The sequence below is a fragment of the Lemur catta genome, chromosome 24 (genome assembly GCF_020740605.2).
Source record: "Lemur catta isolate mLemCat1 chromosome 24, mLemCat1.pri, whole genome shotgun sequence".
In the NCBI taxonomy this organism is placed as follows: domain Eukaryota; kingdom Metazoa; phylum Chordata; class Mammalia; order Primates; family Lemuridae; genus Lemur; species Lemur catta.
This window is the reverse complement of record NC_059151.1, coordinates 14,801,280-14,828,815: the sequence shown is the minus strand read 5'-3', so window position 1 is coordinate 14,828,815 and position 27,536 is coordinate 14,801,280. Positions and strand designations below refer to the sequence as shown.

At 42.9% G+C, this 27,536-nt stretch overlaps 1 protein-coding gene across 1 annotated transcript; it reads right to left on the bottom strand.

Annotated features, from left to right (window-relative positions):
* Window positions 1-6,842: 6,842 nt before the first annotated feature.
* On the bottom strand, window positions 6,843-10,305 carry LOC123627255 (cystatin-C-like). The gene is made up of 2 exons (XM_045536711.1): window positions 10,006-10,305; window positions 6,843-7,020 (listed from the first exon to the last, which is right to left on the bottom strand). The coding sequence occupies exons 1-2, from the start codon at window positions 10,238-10,240 to the stop codon at window positions 7,001-7,003; spliced, it is 255 nt and encodes an 84-aa protein (XP_045392667.1). The 5' UTR covers window positions 10,241-10,305; the 3' UTR covers window positions 6,843-7,000.
* Between the last annotated feature and the right edge of the window lie 17,231 nt (window positions 10,306-27,536).

Here is a 27,536-nt window from a genome sequence, read left to right as displayed (position 1 = left end):
TACATTTACTGTTTCATCCTCATTTTCAGTTTATGTTGCTCTTCTTTTTTACATTTCTGAAGACAGGAGCTAAGACTACTGATTTGAGCTTTTCCTTTTTTTATAATGTAAAGTACTTAGTGCTACAAATATCCTACTGAGCACTAGTTAAGTGGCATTCACATAATTTCATATGTTATATTTTCATTTGCATTGAGTTTCACGTATTCTGTTTCCCTTTGAGCCTTCCTCTTCAGCCCATGGCTTGCTTGGATGAGGATTGCTTAATTCTCAAGTGCTCAGAGAGTTTCCCTTGTCTTTCTCATTAATTGCTGTGTGCATTACATTATTTTTAGTGACTGTACTTGTATGCTTTCCATTATTTTAAATATATTAGTGTGTATTTTATGACTATGGTCTATTTTGGTAAATTCATCATCAATTATTGAAAAAAAGTTCATTCTGCTGGTATTGAGTGGACTGTTCTATAACTATCAAGTAGTGTGGGTTGATTGCATTATTCACTTCTACTCCTGTGTTGATCTGCTGTCTAGGAGATTACTAGAGTAGGGTGGTGAAGTCCTCAGCTAAAATTGTGTTTTTATCTATTTCTCTTTTCAGTTCTATCAGTTTCTGCTTCTTGTATTTAAAGTCCATGTTTGGTGTATCCATTTAAAAACATAATGTTATGTTTTCCTTATTTGTGGTCCTTTTCATTTTTATGTAATGTCCCTGTTTATCTCTAGTAATTGTGTCTTGCTCTGAAGTCTACTTGATCTAATATTAACATAGAGTTTGTTCCTTGTTATTGCGGGTAGTATTCCATGTTATCGATAGAACTGTTTGTTTATCCATCCCCGTGTTGAATGAAATCTTTATTGGTTGATTTCAGGTATTAGTAATTACGGGTAAATCTGCTGAAATGGTTGCCTACGGCATTTTATGTGAACTTTTTTCTTTATGTTTTGGTAAATACGTAGCAGTGTAATGGTTGAACCTTAAGATAGAAATATGTTTTACTTTGTAAAATGCTGCCAAATTGCCTTGTAAGTGGCCATATCACTTTGCATTCCCACCAGCAATGAATGAGAATCTTTGTTGCTCTACATCCTTCAAGCATTCAATATTTACAGGGTTTTTACTGTAATATAGGGTATAATGGTATCCCACTGTGGCTATAATTTGCATTTCCTTATTAATAAATAATACTGAAAGTGTTTTCATGTGTTTTTTTCCCATTTATCTATTTTATTTTGAGGTATATATGCTCGCAAATTTGCTGATTTTAAGGTGGATTGCTTGTTATATATTGTTGAGTTTTAAGGACTTTTAAAAATATATTTTGGACAAAAACCTTTATAACACATGTGACTTTCTCATATTTTCCCAGTTTAGCTTTTTGTTTTCGTAACAGTATCTATTCTAGTGTGAACATTTTAAAATTTGATAACATCTGCTTTTTCAATGTATTTTTTATGGCTCATGCTTTTGGTGTTTTAGCTAAAAAAGTCACCAACAAACTTAAAGTCATGTCTATTTTCCCCTATAATATATTACATGATTTTATAATTTTATATTGTACACTTAGGTCTGTAGTCTGAGTCCATTTTTGGAAAAGGTGTGAAATGTGTATCAAGGTTCACTTTCCTGTATAGGGAGATCAGATTAATGTAGTGCTACTTATTGAAGACTTTGTTGTTCTTTCTCCTTGAATTGTCTTTTCACCTTTATCAAGTCAGTTGAATGTATTTCTTTGAGTTTGTTTAGGGAATCTCTATTAATTCTGTTGGTCTGTGTGTCTAGACTTTCCCAAAACCACACTATGTTGAATACTGTAGCTTAATAGCAAGCCTTGTAATCAGGTAGTTTGTGTCTTCTAACTTTGTTCTATTTCAGAAGTGTTTTGGCTCTTGTAGTTCTTTTGCCTTTATATAGTTTAGAGTTAGCTTGATGATAGAAATCTGCTAGGATTTTCATCTGTGGTGCAGTGAATCTGCAAATAGAAATGGGAGTGCTGGCTTCCTAGCAATTTTGAGACTCTGAATCCATGGGTATTTCATGCCCCTCTTTTTACTTAACTCTTCTCTTATTTCTTTCCTCCACATTTTGCAGTTTATAGCATACAGATCCTGTACTTCTTTTGTTAGAGTTATTCCTAAGTACTTCATTTTTTGATTTAATTTCAAATAGTAATTTAAACATTTTTAACTGTTCATTTATGATACATTATTTTATAATTGCATATTGCATATGTTGTAATTGTATATTGGCCTTTGATACTAAAACATTGTTAATTTTAATCATTAGTTATAGAGGCTTTTTGAAATATGGCAGGTTTTTGATAAAACCTTTATGCTAATCACAAATAGAGTCAGTTGCATTTCTTCCTTTCTAATATGTATGCCTTTTATTTCTTATTCCTATCTTATTGCACTGTGCATGTCTTCTAATACAATACTGAATAGGAGTGACTTGATTCTAGTCTTAGGAAAAAAATGCTCAATCCTTGCTATTAAGGATGTAGATTGTAAAATGTCCTTTATCGGGTTAAGAAAATTCTCTTTTATTCCTAATTTGCTGACAGCTTTTAGCAGAACTGGATGTTGAATTTTATTGAATTCTCTTTCTGCATCTATTGAGATTTGTGAAACAGAGTAGATTACTTTGAATTTTGAATAGTGAATGAGCTTTGTTTTTCTTGTTCATAATGTGTCATCCCAGATAGAGAGATGTACAGGTAGCTCAATTCCATGTGGTAATTTTTAAAAATGTTTTCTCATCTTTGTACATAACTGATATTAATCTATAGTTTTCTTATAATACCATTTTTTAGTTTTCATATTAGTATAATTCTGGCCTCATAAAATGAGTTGGGAAGTGTTTCCTTTTATTTTTCTAAAAAATATTGTGTACAACTGGAATTATCTTCAAATACTGTAGAAGTCAGCAAAACTTTTGCTGACTAGATTTTTTTTGGAAGATTTTGTTTGCAAATTCAGTTTCTTAATTGATATAGATCTATTCAAATTATCTATCTCTTCTTCAGTGAGGTTTGGTAGTATGTCTTGAGTCTCTCAAGGAATTTATTTTTTATCTCCGCTATCAATTTTGTGTGTGTAGAATTGTTTATAGTATTAAATTATTATCCTTGTGGTAATGGTAGAGTGTGTATGAATAACTTCTTTTTTACTTCTGCTATTGGTAATCTACACCCTCTTTCTTTGTTATTATTCATTCTCATCTGATCTTTTCATAAAATAGGTTTTTGATTTCATTGATTTTCTCTCTTTCTCTCATTTTTAATTTTGCTACTTTCTGCCCTAATTGTTTTTAGCTCTTTTCATCAGTTTCCTTTGGATTCAAATTGTTCTTCTGCCTCCAGATTCTGTAGGAAATATTTGAGGCCACTGCTGTGAGATCATTATTCTTTTCTAATATCTACATGCAATGCTATGAATTTCCCTCTAGGCAAATTTTTTGGTGCATCCCACAAATTTTTATATGTATTATTTTAACATTCATTATGTTTAAAATAATTTTTAATTTAACTTGAGACTTTCTCTCTGACCCATTGGTTATTTACAAGTGTGTCAGTGCCTTTCCACAATTTGAGAATTTTCCAGATATGTTGGTTATGATTAATAGTTTAATTCCATCAGGCTCCATGAATGCACTTTGCATTGGCTTTTATTCCTTTCAATTAGTTACTGTTTGTTTCATGCCTCAAAATACCATCTACCTTAATGATAATTACTCTATGTTAACTTGACTATAATGTGTTCTGTTTGTTGTGTAGAGTGTACTAGACATGTTATTTAGGTCAAAATTTTTGACCTTGTTATTCAAATAAATTGTTTCTTTACTGATCTTCTGCCCGCTTGCTCTGTAATGTATTAAATGAGGAGTATTTAAGTCTCTTAGAACTATGAATGCATTGATCATCTTTTACGGCATGCATTTTAAAGTTCATCTGTTAGGTGCAGAAAAATAACATTTGTTCCAGCACAACTAGGCTACCTCAACTCTGGATGAAAACTGGCACAGCATTACCAAAACAAAACTAAGCACAATTGTGTGTCCAGACCTGACACTGGCTCATTTACACACAGCCCTGGGGTGCTCTGAGTCCAGCAAAATACTGCTTCAGAGTCTCTTCCCCAGTCCTAGGATGACCCTCTTTCCCTCTGTGAGTTGCTCCCGGTCCCATGGTGTGAGCATTCCCTTACTGCAACAAGCCAGTGAACCGGAGTCTGTTGACAACAGATTTCATTGAGGTAGCCTGATTGTGCTGGAACAAATGTTATTTTTCTGGATTTTGTGATGCTTGTAGTATTTATCAGCATTTTAAAATGTGTAACGGGCTGTGATTTATTTACTCTTCCTAAATAAACTTTAACTTACGTGACTAGTTTTGTGTTGGTAATACTGTGCTAGTTTTCATCCAGAGAGTCCCCTAAATCATGTAATCCTTGGGCCCCACAGCACCTGGGTCCCCCTTGGGTCATTGTGTGAGTGTCACCCGTCCTGGAAAGACCACGCTGGCTGACTTCTCAGTCCTGCCATGGACTCATCCCTCCTCTGCCAGTGATTCATCTGTGTTGCAGTGAGGGGGTTTCTAACCTCTGCAGGTTCAATGTTTTGCCACTGACTTGTGACATTATTTTTGCTAAAGGAACTCTTAAAGGGGTATAATATTTCCCAAACTTGACCTGCTCAGGATCCTCTTTTACATGACGTGACAGACCCCATAGCTTCAGGACACAGTCAGTCCCCTTGGCTTAGTCCCGGAGTTGAACCTGCTCACCCTCGTCCTCCTCTCCCCGTTACCCACCTAGGGAGCAGACACTCAGGGAGAAGATGGGGGGAGCCATGTGCACAGCCCCTGCTTCCTGAAGGAAGGGAGAATTGTATCAGAAAAAGGCCAGGTTTAGAGGAAACCACTGTGTCTGCACGGTAGTTGCCTGTGTCAAACTGAGGCAAAGCTTGAGCAGCTCCCTGACCCCCTGCCCTGGGCTTCTGAGCACCTGCTGCTCTGGCTGGGGCCCCTGGTCCCCACTAAGTCCATGAGGCCCCGTCCACCCCGACACCCGCCCAGGGTCACGCCCAGACTCAGACCTCCCCTGCTCAGGCCTCTGGGCGGTGCTTCTCTTCCCTCACCCCACAGACTTTTGTTAATAAAGGCAGGGCTGAGAGCCTTTGCCTGCAAGGTGGACATGGAGGGGAAGCGCATGTTACCCCCCTTCCTGCCCAGCCTTCCCGGCGCTGCCTTTGCTGATGCAGCACGTGAGGGGCCAGGCTGGGGGCTCTTTGCTGGACTCCCCTTTCTCATTTCACCTTCAGTGTTCACAGCAGTGGCCACAAGAGACCTTGGTCCCTGCAGCTGTGAGCATGCAAGGTATTTGATTACCTGCCCCAGCGGGACCATCCCTGAGGGCTGCACCCCTCTGCCCTGAAACAGCCAATGGATGGACACTGTGGGGTGAGCCCTGTGTGCATCGTAGGACTGTCACCTCCTGTTCAGGGCTGGGAAACAGCCACTGTTCCAGGGAATTATGCTGACTCCCAGGTGGTGGTCTTTGTGAGCTGAAATGTACTTCTTGGAAAAATAGCCTCCAGCATGTCAGTCCCATTTGTGTCTTAACTTCTCCATCCCTAATGAGAAGCTTGATGTAAGGACTTGCTTTAAATCCAAGTCCAGAGAAAGCGCCGGTGGGTGTAACTGTAAAACTTCCTAGGGCACGACCTCCCCATGTAGGGCACGACCTCCCCGTGCAGGGCACGACCTCCCCGTGCAGGGCGTGACCTCCCAGCATAGGGCATGGCGTCCCAGCATAGGGCATGGTGTCCCAGCATAGGGCATGCCGTCCCAGCATAGGGCATGCCGTCCCAGTGTAGGGCACGATCTCCCGCATTGGACCAGAGCAGGCACTGCCTTCATTCTAGGATTTTCTCCACCTTTTATTCTGGCTGGTGTTTCCCACAACCAGGTACACACACACACACAGAACTTTTTAGCCTTTCTTCTCATGTAGGGACCTAAATATTTCTGGGCAAAGAAGTGGACATAAATCACTATTTATTGGTCTCTAGGGAATTTGATGGGAGAAAGTCAGTCCCTGGAGTCTGAGCAACTCTGCAGACATGGCTGGGATCTACTGCCTGGCCGGCTCCGCTGAGGGCCTCCTCCCCGTCTGACGTCCTGTAAGGGAGCACCGCAGGAACAGGGTCAGCAGCCTGGGCACCCTGCTCCACGGACCCCTTCACCAGGGGCCGTGGTAACCGAGCACCTGGGCTGTAGCCCTCGCTGCTCTTGTCCCTGCTCTGAGACTCAGATACCCCTGAAGTGGCTGCTCAGTCACCTGATGGGCTTATCAGCTCCCAGGTGCTGGTTATCTGTCTAGAACCAGCAGGACGAGGAGCCTTTCCCAAAGGGGCTGCTGAAACCCTCCTTCTTTTGTTTTTTCTTCCTTTTCTTTTGAAGGATCTTGCTGTGTCAGCCCGGCTGGATGGCGAGCAGTGACAGGATCACAGCTCACTGTAGCCTCAATCTCTTGGGCTCAAGCGATCCTCCCACCTCAGCCTCCCAAAGCACTGGGCTTACAGCGTGAGCCACCACATGGCCCAAAACCCTCCTCATGTGCAAATTCCCAAGATAGGAAAAAACTCAAGAAGGAGCCAATGCTATTTTTTTTTTTTTTTAATTTCAGGATTGTTAGGAGCAGAGCGTGTGCACCACGACCAGCAAATTTGAGAAGCGGTAGGGAGAGAGGAACAGGTAGAGCCACGTGGCTGTTCAACAAAGGCCTCCGAAGCCTGCTCCATTTGCCTCCCTCCCGGTGCTGGTGCACAGAGGAGACCTGCGCCCGGGCAGGGCCTCCATCCCGGGCTAGGGAGCACTACAGGGAGCTGTGAGTGTGGGGAAGAGGGGCCGGGTGCAGCCCAGCCTGGCACAGACCCCTAGACCTTCTCACAGCTGGACCTCGCCAAGGTCACTGAATCCTCCCAGCGAACACTGTAGATCTCAAAAGAGCAGAGCTTTTCCTATGAAAGAGAAGAGAGAGGGGTAATCCGTGCAGGTTACAGTTAAAAGGGAAGATGCCCAGCCATGGGATGTCAGGGTGGCGGTGGGCAAGCTTGGGGGTGAGACACTCGGCCCCCACCCACCCCGCCGAGTCCCAGGACACGCAGCCTGACTGGGCAGTGACTGCTCCTTGGTCCTCCAGGGCTCCAAGAGCACCAGCTGGCGTCGTGTCCCCCACCTGGCGCACAGGACCCCCAGTGTCCTGCCCAGCACAGCCCTGGAAGGAGCAGCCTGTGCAAGGCCACAGGAGCCCAGAGGGTGGGGGGGAGGCAGCTTGCTGCCCCCAGGCTCCCTCCACCTCCAGCCTCTGGGCCAGCACTGAGAGGGCCAAGGGGGAAGACCCCAGAAGAAGGGAACTTCCATGAAAGGGCTGGGGCATGGGAAGTGGGTGACAAGGGGAGTGTGGCTCTCCCCAGGGCAGAGACCTCACAAGAACCAGCCAGGTCCTTGCATCCGCTAATGTTGGGTGAGTGGGGTCAGCCTCGGAGGGCTTGGGCCACTTACAGGCCTCTGATTTCCTCTAATCTGCTCAGGGTGGCTGTGGCTGGCACTGAACAAAGCCCTTCTCCCTGCCCTGCACCCACCTCGGAGGCTGATTCCTCCAGCACAGCAGGCAACAGCCCAGAACAGGCAGGGCTGTGCTCTCAGCAGCCCCATTCCCAAGCTAAAGCCCTCGGAGCAATTCAAACTAGCCATGTGCACACACACCCCCCACTCCTCCCCATATGCACACAGGTGTGCATCTATGTAAACTCACACGCACCCCTCACCCGCAGGCATCTGTGCATGAGCCCCACACTCCCCCACAGGTGCTAACACACACACTCCCATGCACCTGTCCCCACACACCCCGACGTGCGCACATGGACACGCGTGCATTTCCCCACACTCCCTGTGCTGGCAAACACTCATGTACACAGTCACCTCCGTGTGTACACACACACCCTCCTGAACACGTGCAGGATCTCAGGAACACACACATCCGCCTCTACAGGGCATTACTGGCCTCTGACCCGCATCAGGCACATACCCTCTTCAGATGCGGCTGCTCCTGGAAGGGACAGTTGTCCAAGTTGGGCTGGGACTTGGTACATGTGGTCCAGCCGATCTCCATGTACAAGGAGTAGAGCGACCCAGCCACGAGCTACACGTGTGCAAGAGCAGGATTCCCCTGCAGCACTGCCGTCAGTTTCACACACACGCTGGTAGTTCGCTGTTGCTGGGTTACTGCGTGTGCCCAGGGGCTTCATGCCTGCACTCCTGAGCTGCCACACTGTCACCTGCAGGCCATACAAGCCACCTGCTCCTCCCAGCTGGTGGGGGTGCTGTACCCCAGGTGTTCCCTTCTAACTTGTCTCCTCTGAGCAACTCCACCGAGGTGTCACATGCAGCAGGAGAGTGGACGGTGGAAGCCAGGCCTAACGCCCTCACTGCGTTCAGGACTGGCAGGCGCGGCTCTGGGCAGCCAGCCCGGGTGGGGCCAGTGATCAGCGCGTGGTCTAAGCACTAGTGAGGCCTCCGTGCCCGAGCAAGGATTCATCACACCCTGCTCACTGCGGCCCAGAGGCGGGGAGCGCTGATCCATGCTAGGAGGGCTGTCATCCGACAATGCAGTCTCAGCTGGCTTCCAGCCACCGGCACACAGCCCGACAGAATCCCACCGTCTCTGTTTTCCCCAGATCTGTGTATTCCCTCGCTTGTCAGTCGGAAATGAGATGCTTCACACACACGGAGGTTTTAGGCCAATAAGAGCCTGCTCTCGAATGCCCCTGTCTTAAGTGTGATTTGCTGGCAATATTTCTCAAGTGCATCAAACACCTGCGTGTCTTACATTTTAGTTACAGAATGGAACGGACCCCTGTCCCTGCACAGGGCCTCCCCCAGACACGACTTGTCAGAACTGTGGAGCAGCACGGCATGAGGGGCTCGGGATCAGGGCTCTAGACCTTGCCCTGTGGATCCATGACTCCTCCGGTATCGGTCTGCCCATCTGTCAAATGGGCTCCCAGGACCAATGAGCTACAGGGTCTTGTGCTTCACTCCAAGTTAGAGCCACCCTGGAGAGGTGCAGGCCAGTACAGACCGCAGCCCCCGGGGGTCCACCTCATGTTCAAGGGAGAGGACAGCAGCTGAGGGTGCAGGAGGGCAAGCGGGGCTGTCTGGACTCACTGAATTTTTGAGAGTAGGTGGGAGGATGTCTACACGCTGGCGTGCCATGCCACCCTGTGCTGCTCTGACCCTCTGGGCAGCTGTGCAATGGATGCAGGGCAAGCTCGGGCCCAGCAGCCCTCCCTGACGCCCCCGGCTGACCCCTTCTCCACGCTGACTGCCCTGCTCCTCTGCCACCGTCTAGCTGCGCCCAGGCTGCGGCTGGCAGAGGCAGGGTTCAGGCGTGGTGCTCTGCACCCCAGCAGGGACTCAGCTGCCTGTGGCTGTGGGTGGTGGTCTGCTGGGCTCAGGGCGAAGGACGCTCACCCTAGGGGCTGCTCCCAAGGCCATGACTTTTGGAGGGAGCATGTACCTTCAGGACCAGGAGGCCAGGCTCCCCGAGTGGCACCTGCTGAGGCACTCAGGGAGGAGGACATGCCTCCTCTGTGTGCACAGTATGACCTGAATCTAACCTTGAGGCGGCAGCAGGTTCAGCAACTGTCTCTAGACCACAAGTGGCCGGACGCCAGGAAAATGCCAAGGACAGGAAACAGACTGGCTGCTGAAACGTGAGGGTGGCTGCAGGTTAGAGGAGGCTGAGGAGACAGGGCAGGGGCTGTGATGAGAGGCTGGGTGTGTCCCCGGGTATAAAGGCCATCAGTGGGACAGTCAGGGAAGTGTGAATAAGGCTGAGCATGAGATAGTTGAATGTGCCTGTGCTGACTTGCTGGTAATGCTCTCTGTGGGGGCAAAGCCAGCCGGGACTCAGGACCCCGAGGGGAGGGGGCAGCACACACCTGCTGGCGGGCACGCACACCTGCCGCACTCGGCTGTAGTACACGTCATTGCTCTCCTCGTTGTCTTTGCTGATGGCAAGTCCAGCGCCTGCTGCACTTCCTCATCACTGACATCTGCTTCCTCGATGCCGCCCGAACGTTTGGAGCTCTTGGCCATGGTCTTGGCCAGGGTCACGGCCAGGGTCACGGCCAGGATGGCCAGCAGGAGCAGTGGGGCACACAGAGGGCTGGCCATGGCCTGCTCAGATGCACAGCGAGGAGCTGGGGCTGCAGAGGAGCTGCCGTGTGATCCTGAGGCCTCAGCGCCTTCCTGCAGGCTGCAGTGCTTCTACCCTGCCGGGGCCTCCCCACCCACCTGCCCCCTGGCCCGCTCCTCCTCTTCCTCCTCCATCTCCCCTCCTTCCTGCTCCTGCCCCCACTCCTGCCACTCCCCCAGTCCGCCCCTCCTCCCCAGTGCTCCCAAGCTAGTGGCACCCTGGTCTGCAGAGAGGTGACAGTGAAAGCAACATGATCTTCTCACTGTTTCCCCAGAAAAGGGTAAAAGAGAAGTCTTGGCCTCCTGGAGTTGTCCAAGGTCAGGGTTATCTCTGAGCACTTGGTCAAGGTGTGGGAGTCCTAAGGGCAACGTGTGATTTCAGAGGCTCCCGGGACACCCAGTCCACACCCTGCTCTGAACTTGTTTGCCAAACATAAGGAAAGTAACCTTTGGGAAAAGGTCTCTGGGTTCATCTTTCAAGCTCGTTATTATTCAATAAACACACCTTTTACCAGCTTCTTGTCGGTCCAGACGGTCCAGGATCTGGAGACTGAGCCTGGCTTACTGAGCCACGGACTTGACACTGCAGAGCTGCTGCCCAGTAGAGAGGTGACACGCGCCCAGGAACGGTTGTCAATTCTCTAGTAGACGGAGTCAGAAAGTGAAAAGGAACAGGTGAAAGTAATTTGCTAATATTTTTATTTAACCTAAGATATCCAAAAGATTATTTCCAATTACAGGAACAATTGCTACTAAGATAATTAACATTCTTCTGGGCGTCTGCACTATGACTTTGGAATTTCGTGTATATTTTTTACAGTTAGAGCATGTGTCAATTTGGACTGGCCCCGTTTCAAGCACCCCACGGCGACATGTTTCCAGTGGCTGTGGTATTGCTCAGCCCAACCTTAGGGTGGGGGTGGGGGGATGGGGACAATGAGTAATTCTTAAGATCAGAGAGTTATAGATGCTCTGTTGGAAGTGAAATAGAAGGGGCAGAGAGACATGGTGCCCCTGGACACTGGCCAGGGAGGGAAGAGCTGGAAGGACAAGAGTCCTGCCTGGACCAGGGAAACAGAGCTCCAGGCAGAGGGAACAGCCAGTGCAAAGGCCTCTTCTGGAAGGCGGGCATGTCCTGGAACCTCACAGAACACTGTGGGTGGGGGCAGGGCTGGAAGGGTGCAGGGAGACCTCCCCCAGCGGCAGTGGGGGGCAGTGAAGGGAGCCCGCAGCCCAGGGATGAGCACACGGGCCGCTCTCGCTTCTCCCCTCTGGGTGCCAGGCTGCCAGCCCTGGTCCTCTGTGCACTGCTTGGGAAACTCACCTGTATTTAAAAAATCACCTTGTATTAGGTATGATTTATGTACAATAAAAGGCCTCATGTTATGTGTCCAGACTGGGGAATTTTAGTAAATGCGTACACCGGTGTTACCACTCTGCCAAGATCTGGAACCTGTGCGTTGCCCCAGACAGTGTTCGCCTGCCCCTGCAGTCGAGCCTCATGCCCACCCCGGCCCTGGCAACCCACCCATGCTGCCCTGTAGACCTGTTTCCTTGCCTGTCCCTGGACTTCCATGAGTGGAATCCTACAGTGTGAGCGCGGGTGGGTCTGGCCTCCGCTGCTCAGCGTGGCTTTTGAGCTTCTCCCGGTGGTTCCACGAACATGTTCGCTGGTTCTCTCTCCCCAGACTGAGAGGACCTGCTCAGCTGGGCACGCTGTGGGCTAACAAAGGCCCCAGCTCAGGATGGTGCCGTTGGGTTTGAATATGGGCCCAGGAGTGGAAAGGGTGGAAGGGTGTTCTGAGCAGAGAGCTGGCTCCTTTGGTCCCTCAACCCCACATGGAGGTGACTCTGTGGCAGTGACCACCTGGTGGAGGCAGCAGACGTTGCCAGAAACACTGGGCCCATGAACAGCAGCCAGAAGGACTCCCCTGGGGGTGGAGGGAGCGATGGCCGGGCAGTGTGTACCCAGCCCTGCTGTGATCGTGGGGTCAGGGGACGAGTGGGGCTGGAACAGCGGGAATCCAGCAGGCGGGAGACACATTACTGATGACTGTTCATGTTCAGCATTAGGAGAGGGGACCCTGTGGTCCAAGGCCTGGGGACCACCTAACTCACTGTGAGTCAGGAGCCCCACTGGATACACCAGGAGTCCAGGGATGGAGTTTGCTGCTCCCTGAGGGAGAGGAGGCCTTCACACAGGCTGCACCCGGTGCCTTCCTATTTAGCGAGGAGCGAGATGGAGATCCACAGAGCACGGAAAGAGAGGGTGGCCCCAGCCAGATGCTTCTCAGCAGACTGGTCACCTCCTAAGAGTGGGAGTTGGTTCTCTGTTGTGGCCTCACCTTCCCTGGGCCACTGGAGTTCTAGCCGTAGGAGGGAATGTTGGGCAGAGGCCAAGCTGAAATGCAAGGAGTCCTCCTGTCTTTTGTCATTAAGAAGGAGGTGCAGGTCACCCAAATAGCTGGAGCACAGGGTGTGTGGGAGTGTGCTGGGAGGGGTGGCTGGCATGCTAACACATGCTGCCCTGCATGACAAATCTGCCTGTCCTCGTGCTCTGTTAGGACACTGGCACATGCTGCAGGAGGGGTCAGCTCTCCGGGTATAGAGACATCTCTAATCCTGGTAGAACAGATACCAGTGTAGGACACTCCCGGGAGCTACCAGAGCCACATCCAGCGTGGTATGATAGGAAGTGCAAGGTTAGGATGGGCTGACCAGCTGCTCCGGCTGTTCGGGTGATGTTGGGCCAATGTTTCTCCGCATGGAACACATCCGGAGAGGTGGCTGCTTTGTACACAACAGTGTCCGGGGTCAGACTGTCAGAGATGCGCAGGCTTCAGCAGTGAGATTTACACAGGGTTAGAGATGTCAGAACTCCTGTGCCCTGATTCCTGTAGCCTACAGCTTCAAGGGCAAGCTGACAGGAACCCAGAGAGAAACAATGGACCCACGATGGAGACTGGGGCCTCCAACACCCATGCACACTGGAGGACCCAGCTTCCCCGGAGGGGAGCGTGTTTCCCTTCTGGTGGGTAAAGACAGAGAAAACCATGTTCTCTGGGCTGTGTGTGTGACTGTTGGTCTCATGATCTAACATGGTAGTGAGAAATTAGATGAGGGAGTGACGGAAGTTCTCTGCAATAAATAAGCAGTAACAAGTTAGTACTGAACAACACCATCAGAAGTAAATGACCGAGCACATAAAGCATCACCTAAAGTTCCAAGTGGTCAGATCAAGTTGGCCAAGAGTTGCGAATCTGAACCTTCAGGTTTTGAGCAACTAATATTTGGGGTGTCTATGGTAGTAGCTCAGACTGAGCGAGTCTCAGGTCTTGGTGGCATCTGGAAATGGAAAGATTAGCTGCCTCCCTTTCTGGAATGCCTGGAGTTCCCTGGGTTAGAGCTCTGCAGTCCCTTACACACACCCTCCCGCCTTCTGCCCTTCTCCTGGCTCCCTACCCCCCACCATGGGAACATGGGGATGCTTCTAGACCATGTGCCAATGTTGGCAAAGCATGTGGGCTCTGGTAGGGGTTGGGGCCGTATCATCACGAAATTGTGATCCTTGCAGCGAAACCTGCTGGCAGCCCATGTAGAGGGGGTGAGAGAGTGCAGCGCCCAGTATCTGAGATCTGATTTTTCTGCACTTCATGGGGGAAAAGAGAATCCTGTTGGAAGATTCTGCTCAGGGTCCAGCATGTAAACAGCCCTCATGGGTCTGTATTGCAAGTTACCATTTATTTTCACAAGCAGTGCATTTAGCAGAGCAGGGCCACTGACAGAGGAAGCACAGCCTGGTGGAGGGGACAGGGAGAGGACTCCCGGGTGCTCCTCCTGTCTCCCTGGGCCTCAGCTGCAGGAGCCCTGGCCATGAGGAAACAGGTGGCTCTGAGTGGGGCTGAGCAGCGCCCTTGGCATCTATGGGCAGTCAGACTTCCCTTTCCAAATCCACGTTGCGGTCACTGCTAGGACTTCCCTGTCACTGTTTGTACAACCTTAGATTTCAGTCCCTTTACTAAAGTGCAGGAACTGGGAGAGTGATTCCTGGTCCCACCTGGGATCAGGCTGAGCCGACTCGCTGAGTGCTGGAACTGGAGCCCGAGGCCATCGGGGCAGCCCTGCCCTCTCTTGCGGAACTGCCTCGCCCCCCTTCCAGGCCCAGAGGAGCAGGGTCCAGTGGCAAAGACGCTCCTTCACTGAACCTCAGTGGGGCTCCTCTGAGCCTTTTTCTCCACAGGGCCTCAAGCTTGGCCCCCGTCCTGTCTTTATAGGGCTGCTGTGTTGCCCCATTTGGGGAAAGAATTCTGTTAGGTCGGTGTAGCCAGAATCCCCCCACCTGTGATAGAACATCGCCCTTGTCCTTCGAGCACATTCCTCATTCCCCACCTTTGGTGCCTACATCCCTGTTCTGCCTTTGGTGAGAACCCTTCCTGCTCTGTCAGTTTAACCACAAGTCTCTGCCTTTCATGTCTCTGCATAGCAAGTTCTACCCATAACCCCAAGCCCAGCCTGCACCTTGGCTATAACCCCCACTCATCCTTGTGTTTGGCATTGAGCTCAATGTCTCTCTTACTGCAATGGTGTTGACCACTAATAGTCTTGAACACTCTCAACCAAGCTCAGGCTTCAAACGGTGAAGCTATGCATCCGGCTGCCCATGGGTACCATCTCTGGACATCCTGCAGGCACCACCAATCCAGCAGGTCCAGTTCTGGGATCATCGTTTTGGCCCACAGACCTTCCCCTCAACCTGTATCCCAGTCTTGGTTAGTGGCATGACCACTCTCCATGGTTCCTACCAGAGACATCGGCGTGACCACTAGACATGCTATTCAATCTGACAGGGCCTCAGCTTCCTCATTTGTGAAAGAGGAACAGCAATGATTCCCAGTATCAATGAGTCATTGCTACAATAGGCAGTACGTTAAGCAACTACATGATCTCACTGGTGTATGGAAAAGACATTAATTTTGCAGACGTCTGCAGTTCAGCGGGGAGTCAGCTGGCCTGTGATGGGATCGCCTGGGCTGTCTCTGCTCTGCAGTTTTCATCCTTCTCCACATTTTCCACGTGCTTTACGGCAGCAGCAGAGGCACAGGAGGGACAACTAATTTGGGCATATGCCTTTTAAGCCTTTGGTTACATCACATCTGCTAACACTCCACTGGCTAAAGCAAGTCACACAGCCCAGCCCAAAGTGACCTGGTGCAGAAGTGCACTCTGCCACGGAGAGTAGGGAACAGAGAAAGAGCATTTTTAAATAATGCTCTAACGTGCCTCAGTAGTGTGCCCCCCTGCCTCACAGGGCTGTGAGCAATTGCAGAGGAGGTGACATTTGTGAAGGGGCTGGCACTTTTGTGAATGGTAGCTGGCATTATCAATCAATCGATCAGTCTATCTATCTATCCATCTATCATATATTCTGTCTATCATATCTATCTACCTATCTTTGAGTTTGATCTTGGCTATCCAGCTTACCAGCTGTGTGACCTTGGGCAATTACCTTAACTTACCTGTACCTCCAATTTCCCATGGGAAATATTGGTAGTTCATAGTTACTCCTTTAAGTGTTATTGTAAGGGTTAAAAAAGCAAATGCATATAAAATACTTAATTTATAGTGCATGCACTCCAACCTTTGCCTCTGCTTGGACCCAAACTTCAGTACAGGCATAACTAAATATGGTCAATCTTCCTGCTTTCCATTGAGAATGAAAAGATGATTTCTTGGTTGGATATTCTAGTAAATTATAGCTGCAATGTTTTCCTGCATTCTACTAACATTTAGCTAAACTTTGGGAAACACAGCCAGATGATAAGCAGCAAGTTTTTTGACTCAGTCTTTGCAGTAAGTCATTACCTAGTTGCCAGCATTAAAGTTCCCTCTATCACCATCTCAGAAACATCTTCTCACTCAGAGGACATCCAATTTCTTGCCAATCAGGGGATATCTGACACTTCAACAAAATATCTTCAATTTCAACCTTCTCTTTGTGAGAAATGATTGTTTCATATTATATACACTAGGGGGCAAAATAATTTTTATTAACTTTTTGAAACAAGTATTTGTCATACCCACAGTGAAATAAGTTTCAGAAAGGGTATCTGTGAAAGAAATGCCACTCAAACTCCCTGGGCACCACAATATTTACTGGATTAATCAACTAGGCTTCAAAGATTTCAGATATTTATACAAAAAAAATAGCCACTGAATAAAATTCTTCAACCTATGACTTAAAATATATGACAAAAGAGTTTACTGACTGCTGTAGTTTGGATATGGTTGTTTGTCTTCACCAAATCTCATATTGAAATTTGATCCCTGAAGTTGAAGTGGTGTCCATTAGGAGGTGTTTAGGCCATAGGGGTGGATTAATGTCCTCTCTCAGAGAGAGGGAGGAAGTTCTCACTCTATTATTTCCCAGGAGAGCTGGTTATTAAAAAGAGCCTGACATTATCCCTTCTTGTTTTCCTCTCTTGTCATGTGATCTCTGCACACAGAATCTCTGCTCAAGCTAGCTATTCATCACCTTCCTCCATGAAGGGAAGTAGCCTGAGGCCCTCACCAGATTCAGATTCCCAATCTTGAACTTCTACAGGAATCAGAACCATGAGCCAAATAAACCTTTTTTTCTTTGTAAATTACCCTGCTTCAGGTATTCCTTTATAGCAACATAAAATGGATTAACACACTGACACGTAATAAGTCTATGATCAGTAACAGATCCATACGCTAGTTACTGTGTGTGTGTGTGTGTGTGTGTGTGTGTGTGTGTGTGTGTATACCCACATTATCCAGAGCTTCGCTGTCCAACATGGCAGTCACTAGTTCCATGTGGCCGTTGAGCACCTTTGGAATGTGGTCAGTCCAATTGAGAAGTGCTCCAAGTGTAAAATACACATTAGATTGTGAAGACATTCCAAAAATATTAAAATTCCAGTAATTTTAAAATATTTACTATATGTTGAAATAATATTTTTATCACGTTGGGTTAAATAAAATATTAATATTTATTCACTTTTTTCATTTTATTTTTTATAATGTGGCTACTATTAGATTTACAATTATATACATAGTTTTCCTATATCCATTGAACAGTGATACTCTAGAGGATAAATACTGATTTTCAAATTCTCTTTCACTTACGAATTTAAAGCAACACAAGCATTATACCTAATAAGACAGCTTTGAGAAGTGATTCTTCAATTCTGTCTTCCTAACCTGAAAAATATTTTCTTCAATCTTTTCTACATTTTCATTAAATGTAAAAATCCAGTGTCTTCTCTGTGAAATAGATAAAGAAAGAGTGTTTGAAGCCTTCTCTGGAAGGACACATTATTTTCTACGTGAAGTAGGAGCTGAAACCCTACTCTGAATTTTCCCCATTCAGGAGTATTCTGGACTTCAGTAACACAGCAATGAAATCTTCTCAGCAGATGAAACTTAAGAAGTCTTCTGTTTCTTATCCATACCATCATTGTTAACACCACCACTAGTACTGATATCATGAGTAATATTTGCTATGTATTAAATATTTAATAACATGATAAATTCTTTAGAAGAATTATCTTATAATAATGCTATGTTAACCCTATTTTACAGAAAAATAAAATTACAGCTTGAAGAATTTGAGTACTTTACTCAAGGTCACAAAACTAATAAGTAATAGGGATAAAATATGTCCCTAAATCCTGTACCTTTAACAGCTATGATTTACTGTCCAATATTATTATGGCAATAAAAATAATATTCAAAATACCAAAATATACCTTTTGAGACTAAATAATCAAATTATAAATTGTGATTCTATTTTCATTATAAATACCTAATTACACATCATAAAAACAATGGTCTATTATATCTCTATTGTTCTATTAAATATTTCAATTATTAAAAATATATATAGATGTAACTCTCCTATTTGATTCATTTATTCATCTGACTAATATATTTTGAAGACAGCATTATTTGCATGTTGAATACACAATTCTTCATTTCTCATAACATGGTTTTTGCCATTGCAGTTTCTACCTAATAAATTTTAACAGTGCTCCCCATTCATTGTGAGGACCAAAAACCTCCTTCATGAATTTCCAAATGACTTGGTGTAAGGAGGTTAAGGAACAGAATCTGTCAATAGTTAATTACCTTTGAACATCTGATTCAAATGTTCACATTTAACTAAAACTTTATATTCACAGCCTTGCTATTATACCATAATATATACATAGGTATAATCTCAGCTGGCTTTCTCAATTTCTGTCTTGCAAAGTGGTGCAAATCAGATCCTCCTGGAAAACTTTTTTATATTTTTACATACTTATTTGTTTGCTTTACTTTTTGTTTTGAAACAATTAAAAACTTATAATAATGTATAGGAACAAGAACATTTCAATTAATTTATTTTCTAAACCACTTGTGGGTAAGTTGTCAATGTAATGCCTCATCATCCCCGAATATTTAAGCATGAATTTCCTATATATGAGGTCACCATCGTATGCAACCACCGTATCACTATCAAAATCAGTTGATTATGATCACACAATACACAGATTTTATTTCCTAACGATGGCTGCAACTCAAAATCTCTTCTACCTCACATGCTCTTCTTCTTATATAGTATGTCTCATACTGTTCTCATCAAACAGGTGGTTTTGGCCTGGAGAAGGGAGGCAGGATGGTCTTTATTCCCTTTCCTTGAATCTGGGTAGGCTCGATGACATCTGAGGCAAAGTCAAAAATGGTGATAGAACTTCTGTCTGATTCTCTTGCAACATTCACTTTTGGGACCCAGCCACCAGGCTTTGAGGAAGCCTAGAGATCAATATGGACAGTCTACAGTGATATCTGTGTTCTAAGCTAATGGCCAGGATCAACCCACCAGACATGATTAACAAGCCCTCAAATGATTCCTGCTCTCAGCCAGCAAGTCTTTTCAGCTGAATCTCCCAATATCATGGAGCAGAATCAAATCATCTCCACTGAAAACTTGCCAAGTTCTTAACCCAGAAAATCTAGGAGCATGATAAAATCATTATTGTTTTGTGCCACTAGGCTGGGAGTGATTTCATATACAGAAATAGAGAACTAAAACAATTTATCACTATCATCTAATCCTCAAACCCCGTTCAAGTTTTGATAATTATCCCTCAAAAGTATCATTTCTAACAAAAGGATCCAGTTGTTCAAAAATAAGTGTCACATTCATTTCTTTTTGTTGTTGCTGTTTTTTTTTAATTTCAGCATATTAAGGGGGTACAAATGTTTAAGTTATATATATTGCCTTTGCCCCACCCAAGTCAGAGCTTCAAGCCTGTCCATCCCTGAAACAGTGCACACCACACGCATTAGGTGTGAATATACCCATCCCCTCCTCCACCCTCCCACCTGCCCGACACCCGATGAATGTTACTACTATACGTGCACTTAAGTGTTGGTCAGTTAATACCAGTTTGATGGTGAGTACATTTGGTGCTTGTTTTTCCATTCTTGTGATGCTATACAAACACACACAGATTTTATGCCACAGATCATTTCACTGGCAAACTAAAGAGGAGTGTTTGGTTAAACACATTTTGAAAATTGAAATCCCATGAGAGTTAATTGTGCAAATCTCTTTTATGTGATAATTGACTATGTAAAACCTGAATTACAACAGTATAGAATGGTTTGAAATTTTATTTAGACAGTCCCTGGTGTCAAACAAGAGGGAATTAGGTTTATTCAGTGGAATGTTAATTTTCATAAAAATGCAGGTTCTTAACTAAGCCATGTTTTCTAACACAATTTGAGATATAGTTATGAATACATACAAACCTTAGTGAAAATTATTTAAATATTCAAAGATTTATTGAGTACAATTTGGTGTCAAAATATTGCTAGGTATTGGGGACACATAGATTTAAAGCATATGCCCTACATTAAGACATTTCCTGTCTAGTGGGGAGGATAGCTATAGAAATAATTACAATTGTAATACTGTGCAATGAAAGTGTAAGGGCAAGAAATTCCACCTCCATCCTCTCAGGGTCCCAGCTAGATCTGAGAATTAAATTCACATAACATAAACTAACAAGAGAAAAGCATATACGAATTTTACTTGTCATGGGAGCCCTCATAAGGAAATGAAGACCCAAAGAAGTTGTACAAATAGAGGGTAGTTGTGAAGAAGCAAATAAATTACGTGGGCAATTTAAAATATAACAGCTACTTTAACAAAGTCTTTATATAATTCTCTCAGTTTTGATTTATCCTTGAGGATAAGAATTTTTCATCTTTCTGATAGAGGGAGAAGATCTTTCACGTGGGAATTTTATCATCTTCTTTTAAGAAAGGACACAGAGGTCAAAGCAATATTTTTGCACCTGCTGTTTTTCAAATATCTTTAACTTAAATAGTCAATATGCCAGTAGTGAGCACATGAGTGCTCACATAGAAGAAGCTCCCCTTCTAGTTGGCTGGGGAGGCATTTGGCAGGATAGGAGTCCCATTTTGCTCCTTAAACCAAACCAAGCGAGGTGGAAAACTCCCTACAGAACAGAACGTACTCCTTCAAGCAACTCTTCTACTAAGGGAGTATTATTTTACCTAAAGGAACTGATATCCACACAATTGAGTTGAAGATTCGGAAATATTTTCAAGAGCAGCAAAGTCATAGCAAAGAGAGTAATGTCAATGTCTGAGCTAGTGTCTGATGACCTTTCGTTTTCCTATATTTAAAAAAATAGAGCTTTTTAAATGTTTTAAATCGGTAGCATGAGTAAAGCAAAGAGAAAGCAAAAATGGTGTAAGTTCTTAGCCTAAAAATAGACGCTATGCTACAATAACTTACTCTTATCTTCTGCTAACATGATATATCTTCAGAACATATCATTTAAAGTTAATTTACTTGTATCTCTACACCAGCAGAGTTTATAACATATTGTGTTTAAAAAAAAAAGCCAGTAAAATTTTCCTGCTGGCTTTCTATGTTTACAGAATGAAGTGGAGAATTATAATTAACTGCTTCTCTATTTTTCCACTTTTACTTTTTTTTTTAACATTCACCTGTCTTTAAATCATTTGTAAATTATGTGTAGCCCTAATTTTAAGTTTATCTGTCTCTGATTATATTTTATGGCACGCTAAGATAGTAGGGAGCTATGATGTCTTCTACACTGTGTTAAGTCACAAATTTAAATACAGTGAAGGCTGCAGATAACTTTTTTAAAAATAGTTGTTGTTGTTTCATTATATCTAGTCCCAGGACAAACACTGTGGGATAAATGCACTGTAAATATTTACATTTCTTTACAATAATGGGAATCACAGGCTAAATCCCTATGTTTTGCTCTAAATATTTACCCTCCTGTGTTAATAAATGTACTCAAGGACAAGAGCAATCATTCTGTGTTCACAAACAATAAGAAGGGTTGCTTAATTTAGAAGAGTAGACATTTCCTGTATACAACAGGATAATGGATAAAAAGTAAAGAAACTGAATGTCCCATCAAGTTTTGTCCAATATTTACAATTAATTATATATTACTAATTACAGGTTAATTATATAATTTATATATATAAAGTACATATATTTATATATAAAATATACTTTTTTTTTTTACCCTTTAAAAAAGCAAGTCCCTGAAGGGACAGTTTTAACTCTTGCTGCTGATAGAGAATGTAGCAAGATGGGAAGTCTGGATGAAGTGAAGTCCTCAGGGAGATTTAAGTCACCCTCAGAAAGTATTTCTCACCTCATGGAATGTCTTGGCACCAATGAGAAAGATGTTTTCCCCTTCTTTTAATCAGATGGCTGTAACAATGATATCATAAGGTCTCTCTGGCTCTTTTTTTGTTGTTGTTGAGACAGAGTCTCGCTCTGTTGCCCAGGCTAGAGTGAGTGCCATGGCATCAGCCTGGCTCACAGCAACCTCAAACTCCTGGGCTTAAGTGATCCTCCTGCCTCAGCCTCCCAAGTAGCTGGGACTACAGGCATGTGCCACCATGCCCGGCTCATTTTTTCTATATATTTTTAGTTGTCCAGATCATTTCTTTCTATTTTTAGTAGAGATGGGGTCTTGCTCTTGCTGAGGCTGGTCTTGAACTCCTAAGCTCAAAGGATACACCTGCCTCTGCCTCTCAAGTGTCAGGATTACAGGCGTGAGCCACCGTGGCCGGCCTCTCTGGCTCTTTGTAGCTCTCTATCTCTGATTATAATATTTTACCCTTCCAGCTCCTTGTTTTGCTATTCCTAGTATACCTCATCTGCTCCTTTAATAAGATTCTCCATTCTTAAGTCACTATTTTATTTTTTCCCTGATCTGCTTCGTCCAAACGATTTTTACTTCCTTTCCTGTGTAATGTAATCATTATGGGCTACTACTTCAAATGTACCTTCATCTTAATTGTCCAGAATTTTAATAAATTAGTATAAAATCAAACATAAATATTTTGTAGAAAAGAATTAGTTTTTGAAGACTTTGTACTTTAAAATATAAACTAATATAATTTGTTTTGGATATATTCTCAGTAGGGGATTGCTGGATTATATAACAGTTTTATTTTTAATTTTTCAAGAGACTTCATATTGTTTTTCCTAATGGTTGTACTAATTTACTTGTCCACTGGCAGTGTACAAGGGTTCCCTTTTCTCCACACCCTTGCCAAAATTTGACATTTTTTTCCCTAGTTAGCCTGAAGACCAATTATAAGTTGACTAAGATATTTATTAGAATTATCAATTTTATGTGCTTTATTTTCACTGGTCCTTTAAGGGCTCAGACTATTTTATTCATCTTGCTATGTCAGCACTGAGCATAATACAAGGAACATGTCAGGCCCTCAAGAAATGCTTGCTGAATTGAACTTAATTCAGAATCAAGTTGTTGCTAGTTCACTTTTCTCCATATATCATCTTAAAATCAGTACTACATTGATGTGAAATTGAATAAAATAAAATAATACCCAACACAGATATTATAATATCATAGTAAATAATTAATTTTTCATTGATTTTTTTCTATCATTATTATAATACAGCCACAAATATATATTCAGTAACTACCCCATGGCAAGCCTTATTCTGCATGCTGGCATACAGTGTTGACACAATCTTGGATCAGTGCCTAAGGACCTCACAAGTCTAGTGAGAAGATAGAGAAGGAAGATAATTCTAAACATAATGGTTTACATTCTGAGATGGTAATAAGTCCAGAAGCACATAGAAGTTTCCCTAATTCGGTTCTGTAAATGAGGAGTGAAGATAGTTTCTAAAAGAAAAAAAATATCATCTAAAATAGAATATCTTACTATGTCTATCCACAGGGTCTAACAAAACGGCCAGTAACAAATAAATGTTTAATGACTTATAGAATCTAAAATAATAATTTAACAATATAATATGTTATAACTCCAGTGGTGTATTCTATGTCTTCCTTCCTGGCTAAAAAAAATATTTTAACATATAATTAAATAAACCAGGAACAGTTTAAATCCAAAAGCATTTGTCCATGAACTATAAATGATTTTTTAATGTGTAATATAATTTGTGAAGTAGGAAATAACTTGACATTTTAAAAAAAGACATCTTAAGAAATCATTAGAATAAAATTAATCTGAAAATACTATCATATAGAAATTACCTTTCAAAAAAAGTTAGCAAAAATATAAGTATGATGCCATTATTTTGTTAATCTCATAATTATGGTATCAAACCCTGCCCTCTAGTGGTGCTTGATAAATTTTAAAATATACTGAAAACACCATTTTGTTGCTATAGCAAAGCTCACAGTGGCACATATTGGAGTAGAAACAATACAACCGTATATTCTGCATTAACAAATTGACATGATTAAACTAACAGTGTTGGATGTCATTTGGTAGATTTACTCCTATGAAATCTAGTGAAACAAATTTCACTAAATGAAAAGTGTCACCATGTCTCTGCTTGTGAATGGTATTAGCAGTGTTGATTTAGATTCTTTTATAGAATTCTTTTCCGGTTTGAATTTTGATTAGAAATCCACCATCTAGGGAAAAATTTGCAAAGTGGCAAAATTTCCTTATTCAACCCTGACAAATTTACCTCACCAGTCCTCTCTACTGCCCTGATAAGCCCTCTTCATAATACTATTTGTCTCTGTTTAAAAATTAGATAAGCCATTTTCCTCTTTTCTGACACAGCACTCTGAAGACTGTATAAAGAATGGAATTTATCACTCATAATTTGAAATATTTTTTGATGCTTAAGATCTCTATATACCTGATTTTATGTTAGATGTCATGCAAAATCCATTTGTTCTCATGGGCTTCTACTACAAGAAAAACAATACTTTTTTAGATGAACATAACACAATTGTACAGCCAAAAATTATCCATGAAAGAAAATATGTCTGTGTACTGATTTAAAGAAAAAATCCTGAATTTTGGATATCTGTATTTTAAAAATCAGCACCAATTTTTACCCATGATTGTCATAAAAAGAAATAAATCAGAGGTAGCCTCTAGTTATAGAATCACAACATTAAGAACTATTAGATATTTTAGAAATAACTAATCACTCCGTTACAATGAGATAAGTGTTCAAAGATGTCTACTGACTTAGCCAAGGTTGTACAGTTGATTGCTTCACTGAGAGTCAAAACCAGATGGCAAATATTTTTGGTTTTGCCTCCATTTTACCTCCATACCTGCATGTATGGTTTTTCTATGGTTCAGAACTGTGCCATGTTCATGTCCCAATCTCAAGAATCTCTGAATATGATACGGTACTTAGCAAAAATTAAGGATTTTGAAAGATTATCCTGGATTATGTGGGTGGCCACAATGTAATCACATGGATCCTTCTTAAAGAAAGGCAGGAGGGTCAGTGTCAGAGAAGGAGATGTGATGACAGCAGCAGAGAGACAGAAGTGAGGAAGCGAAGAGGGTGGGGGGAGGTTTGTGCCTTGAATACGGGGTCATGAACCCACAAATGCAGGCAGCCACTATGCCTTCTACACACTGGAAACAGTAAGGAAACCCGGTCTCCTCCAGAGTCTCCAGAAGAAACACAGACCTGCCAACCCATTTTAGATTTCTGACCTGCAGAAAATTGTAAAGTAATAAGTTTTGCTTGTTTTAAATCAGTAAATTTGCGGTAATTTGTTATAACAATAGAAAACTACACAACTCTAATTAGATTATAACTTCCATGGACCCTGGAATTCTCTCTTCTCTTTTACTTACCTGGGTGATTGTCAAAGTATGGCCTCTGAATTCACAGTTGTAGCATCACCTGAGAGCTTCTTAAACATTCAAATTCCTAGGCTCGAACCTAGACAGGCTTAATCATAGACATGAAGGGAGAGGTCCAGAAATCTGTGGTGTAAGAATCCCTCTAAATTATGAATGCTAAGTTTGGGAGAGAAACACTGACTTAAATAAAGTATTTCATTCGCCTGGTTCATGGAAGATCACAAAGTAGGAAGATAAATACATATTTTGAAAAATAGAATTATTTGATTTTAAAACTGAAAACTGATTCCTTGACTCTCACTTCACAATATGATTGATAGATTAATACAATATAGGTATCCAAAAGACTTCTCACATTAAAAAATGTGGAGCAAAGAATTTATGCTCTCGGCTATGCACTTGCCCATTCAGAAAAGGATATGAGGCAAAAAAAAGAGGTTAAGTCTATAGGAGGTGGCAAGATATTCTAGAAGCTTTCTCTTCTGCCAAAAATGGACTAGGAGGTGAACAAGAACAGATTTTCTCGAGGAACGTCCATACTTTTTCCCAAAATGGCTGCAGTAATTTACTTTTCCACCAACAATGGGGTAAGGGTATCCTTTTTTCCACATTCTCACGAACACTTGTTATCTTTTGACTTTTTGATAATAGCCATCCCAAAAGGTGTGAGGTGCATTTTCTTGATGACTCCTGATGTTGAGTACCTTTCCATTTACCTATTGGCCATTTCTATGTCTTCTATTTATTTTCCCAAAAAGACATTTGGAGAAGTGTCTATTTGGGTCCTTTGCCCATTTTATGATGGGGTTATCTGCTTTTTTGCGATTGACTTGTATGTGTTCCTTATACATTTTGGATATTAACTCTTTATCAGATGCATGCTTTACAAAAATATTTTCCCATTCCATGGTTTGATTTTTCGTTTTGTTCATTATTTCCTTTGCTGTGAAGAAACTTCTTAGTATTATGTACTTCCCCTTGTTTATTTTTGCTTCTGTTGCCTGTGCATTTGAAATAATCCCCAAAATATAATTCCCAAGACCAACATCATGGGGATTTTCCTTTATGTTTTCTTCTAGGACTTTTACAGTTTCAGGTTTTATGTTTGAATTTTCAATGAATTTTCAGTGGATTTTTGTATATGGTATAAGATATGGACCTAATTTTTTTCTCATGGGGATATCCATGTTTAACAACACTACTTATTAAAGAGACTATCCTTTCCCTAACGTGCATTCTTGATGCCTTTGTCAAAGATTCATCAACTGTGCATACATAAGTATATTTCTGGACTTTCTATTATGTTCCATTGGTCTCAATGTCTGTTTCTTTTCCAGTACCATACTGTTTTGAGCTTTACAGTATGTTTACATGTTTCTCCCCATATATGAGAAGGTTTCAGCCATGACATTTTTTAAAAATAAGGCTCTTTGCCTCTTTTTTTCTCTTTTCTCCTTGCTGACTCCTATAATGTAAATGTTAACTTTCTTGATGGTGTCTCAGAAATGTCATAGGCTTTCTTCATTTACTTATTTTCTTTTATTCTTTTTTTCTTCTCTGACTATATATTTTCTAATGAGTGTAGCTGCAGAATTGCTGTATAGTCCTTTCTCATTATTTCTATCTCTTTTGGATCTTTTCATTTTGTTCATGTGTTGTTTTTCTGATTTCATTGATTTGTATATCTGTGTTCTCTTGTAGCTTACTGAGCTTCCTTAAAACAATTATTTTGAATTTTGTCAGGAATTCACAAAATTCCATTTCTTTGGGATTGGTTACCGAAATGTTATTATTGTGTTCCTTTGGTAATTTTATGTTTCCTAGATTTTTCATTTTTTTTTTCTTGCGTTGCTGTCTTTGCATTGGATGAAGAAGTCACCTCCTAACTTTACAATTTTCAGTGTATGCTTATAAATTTACATCAAAACTCACTCACAAACTCACCCACCAAACCCTTGTCTGAAGCAAACACTATCCTATCTATATGTTTATTACCTATGTATATGTAATGTCAATTTTATATATAAATTAATTTTACAAAGAAACAGAACACACT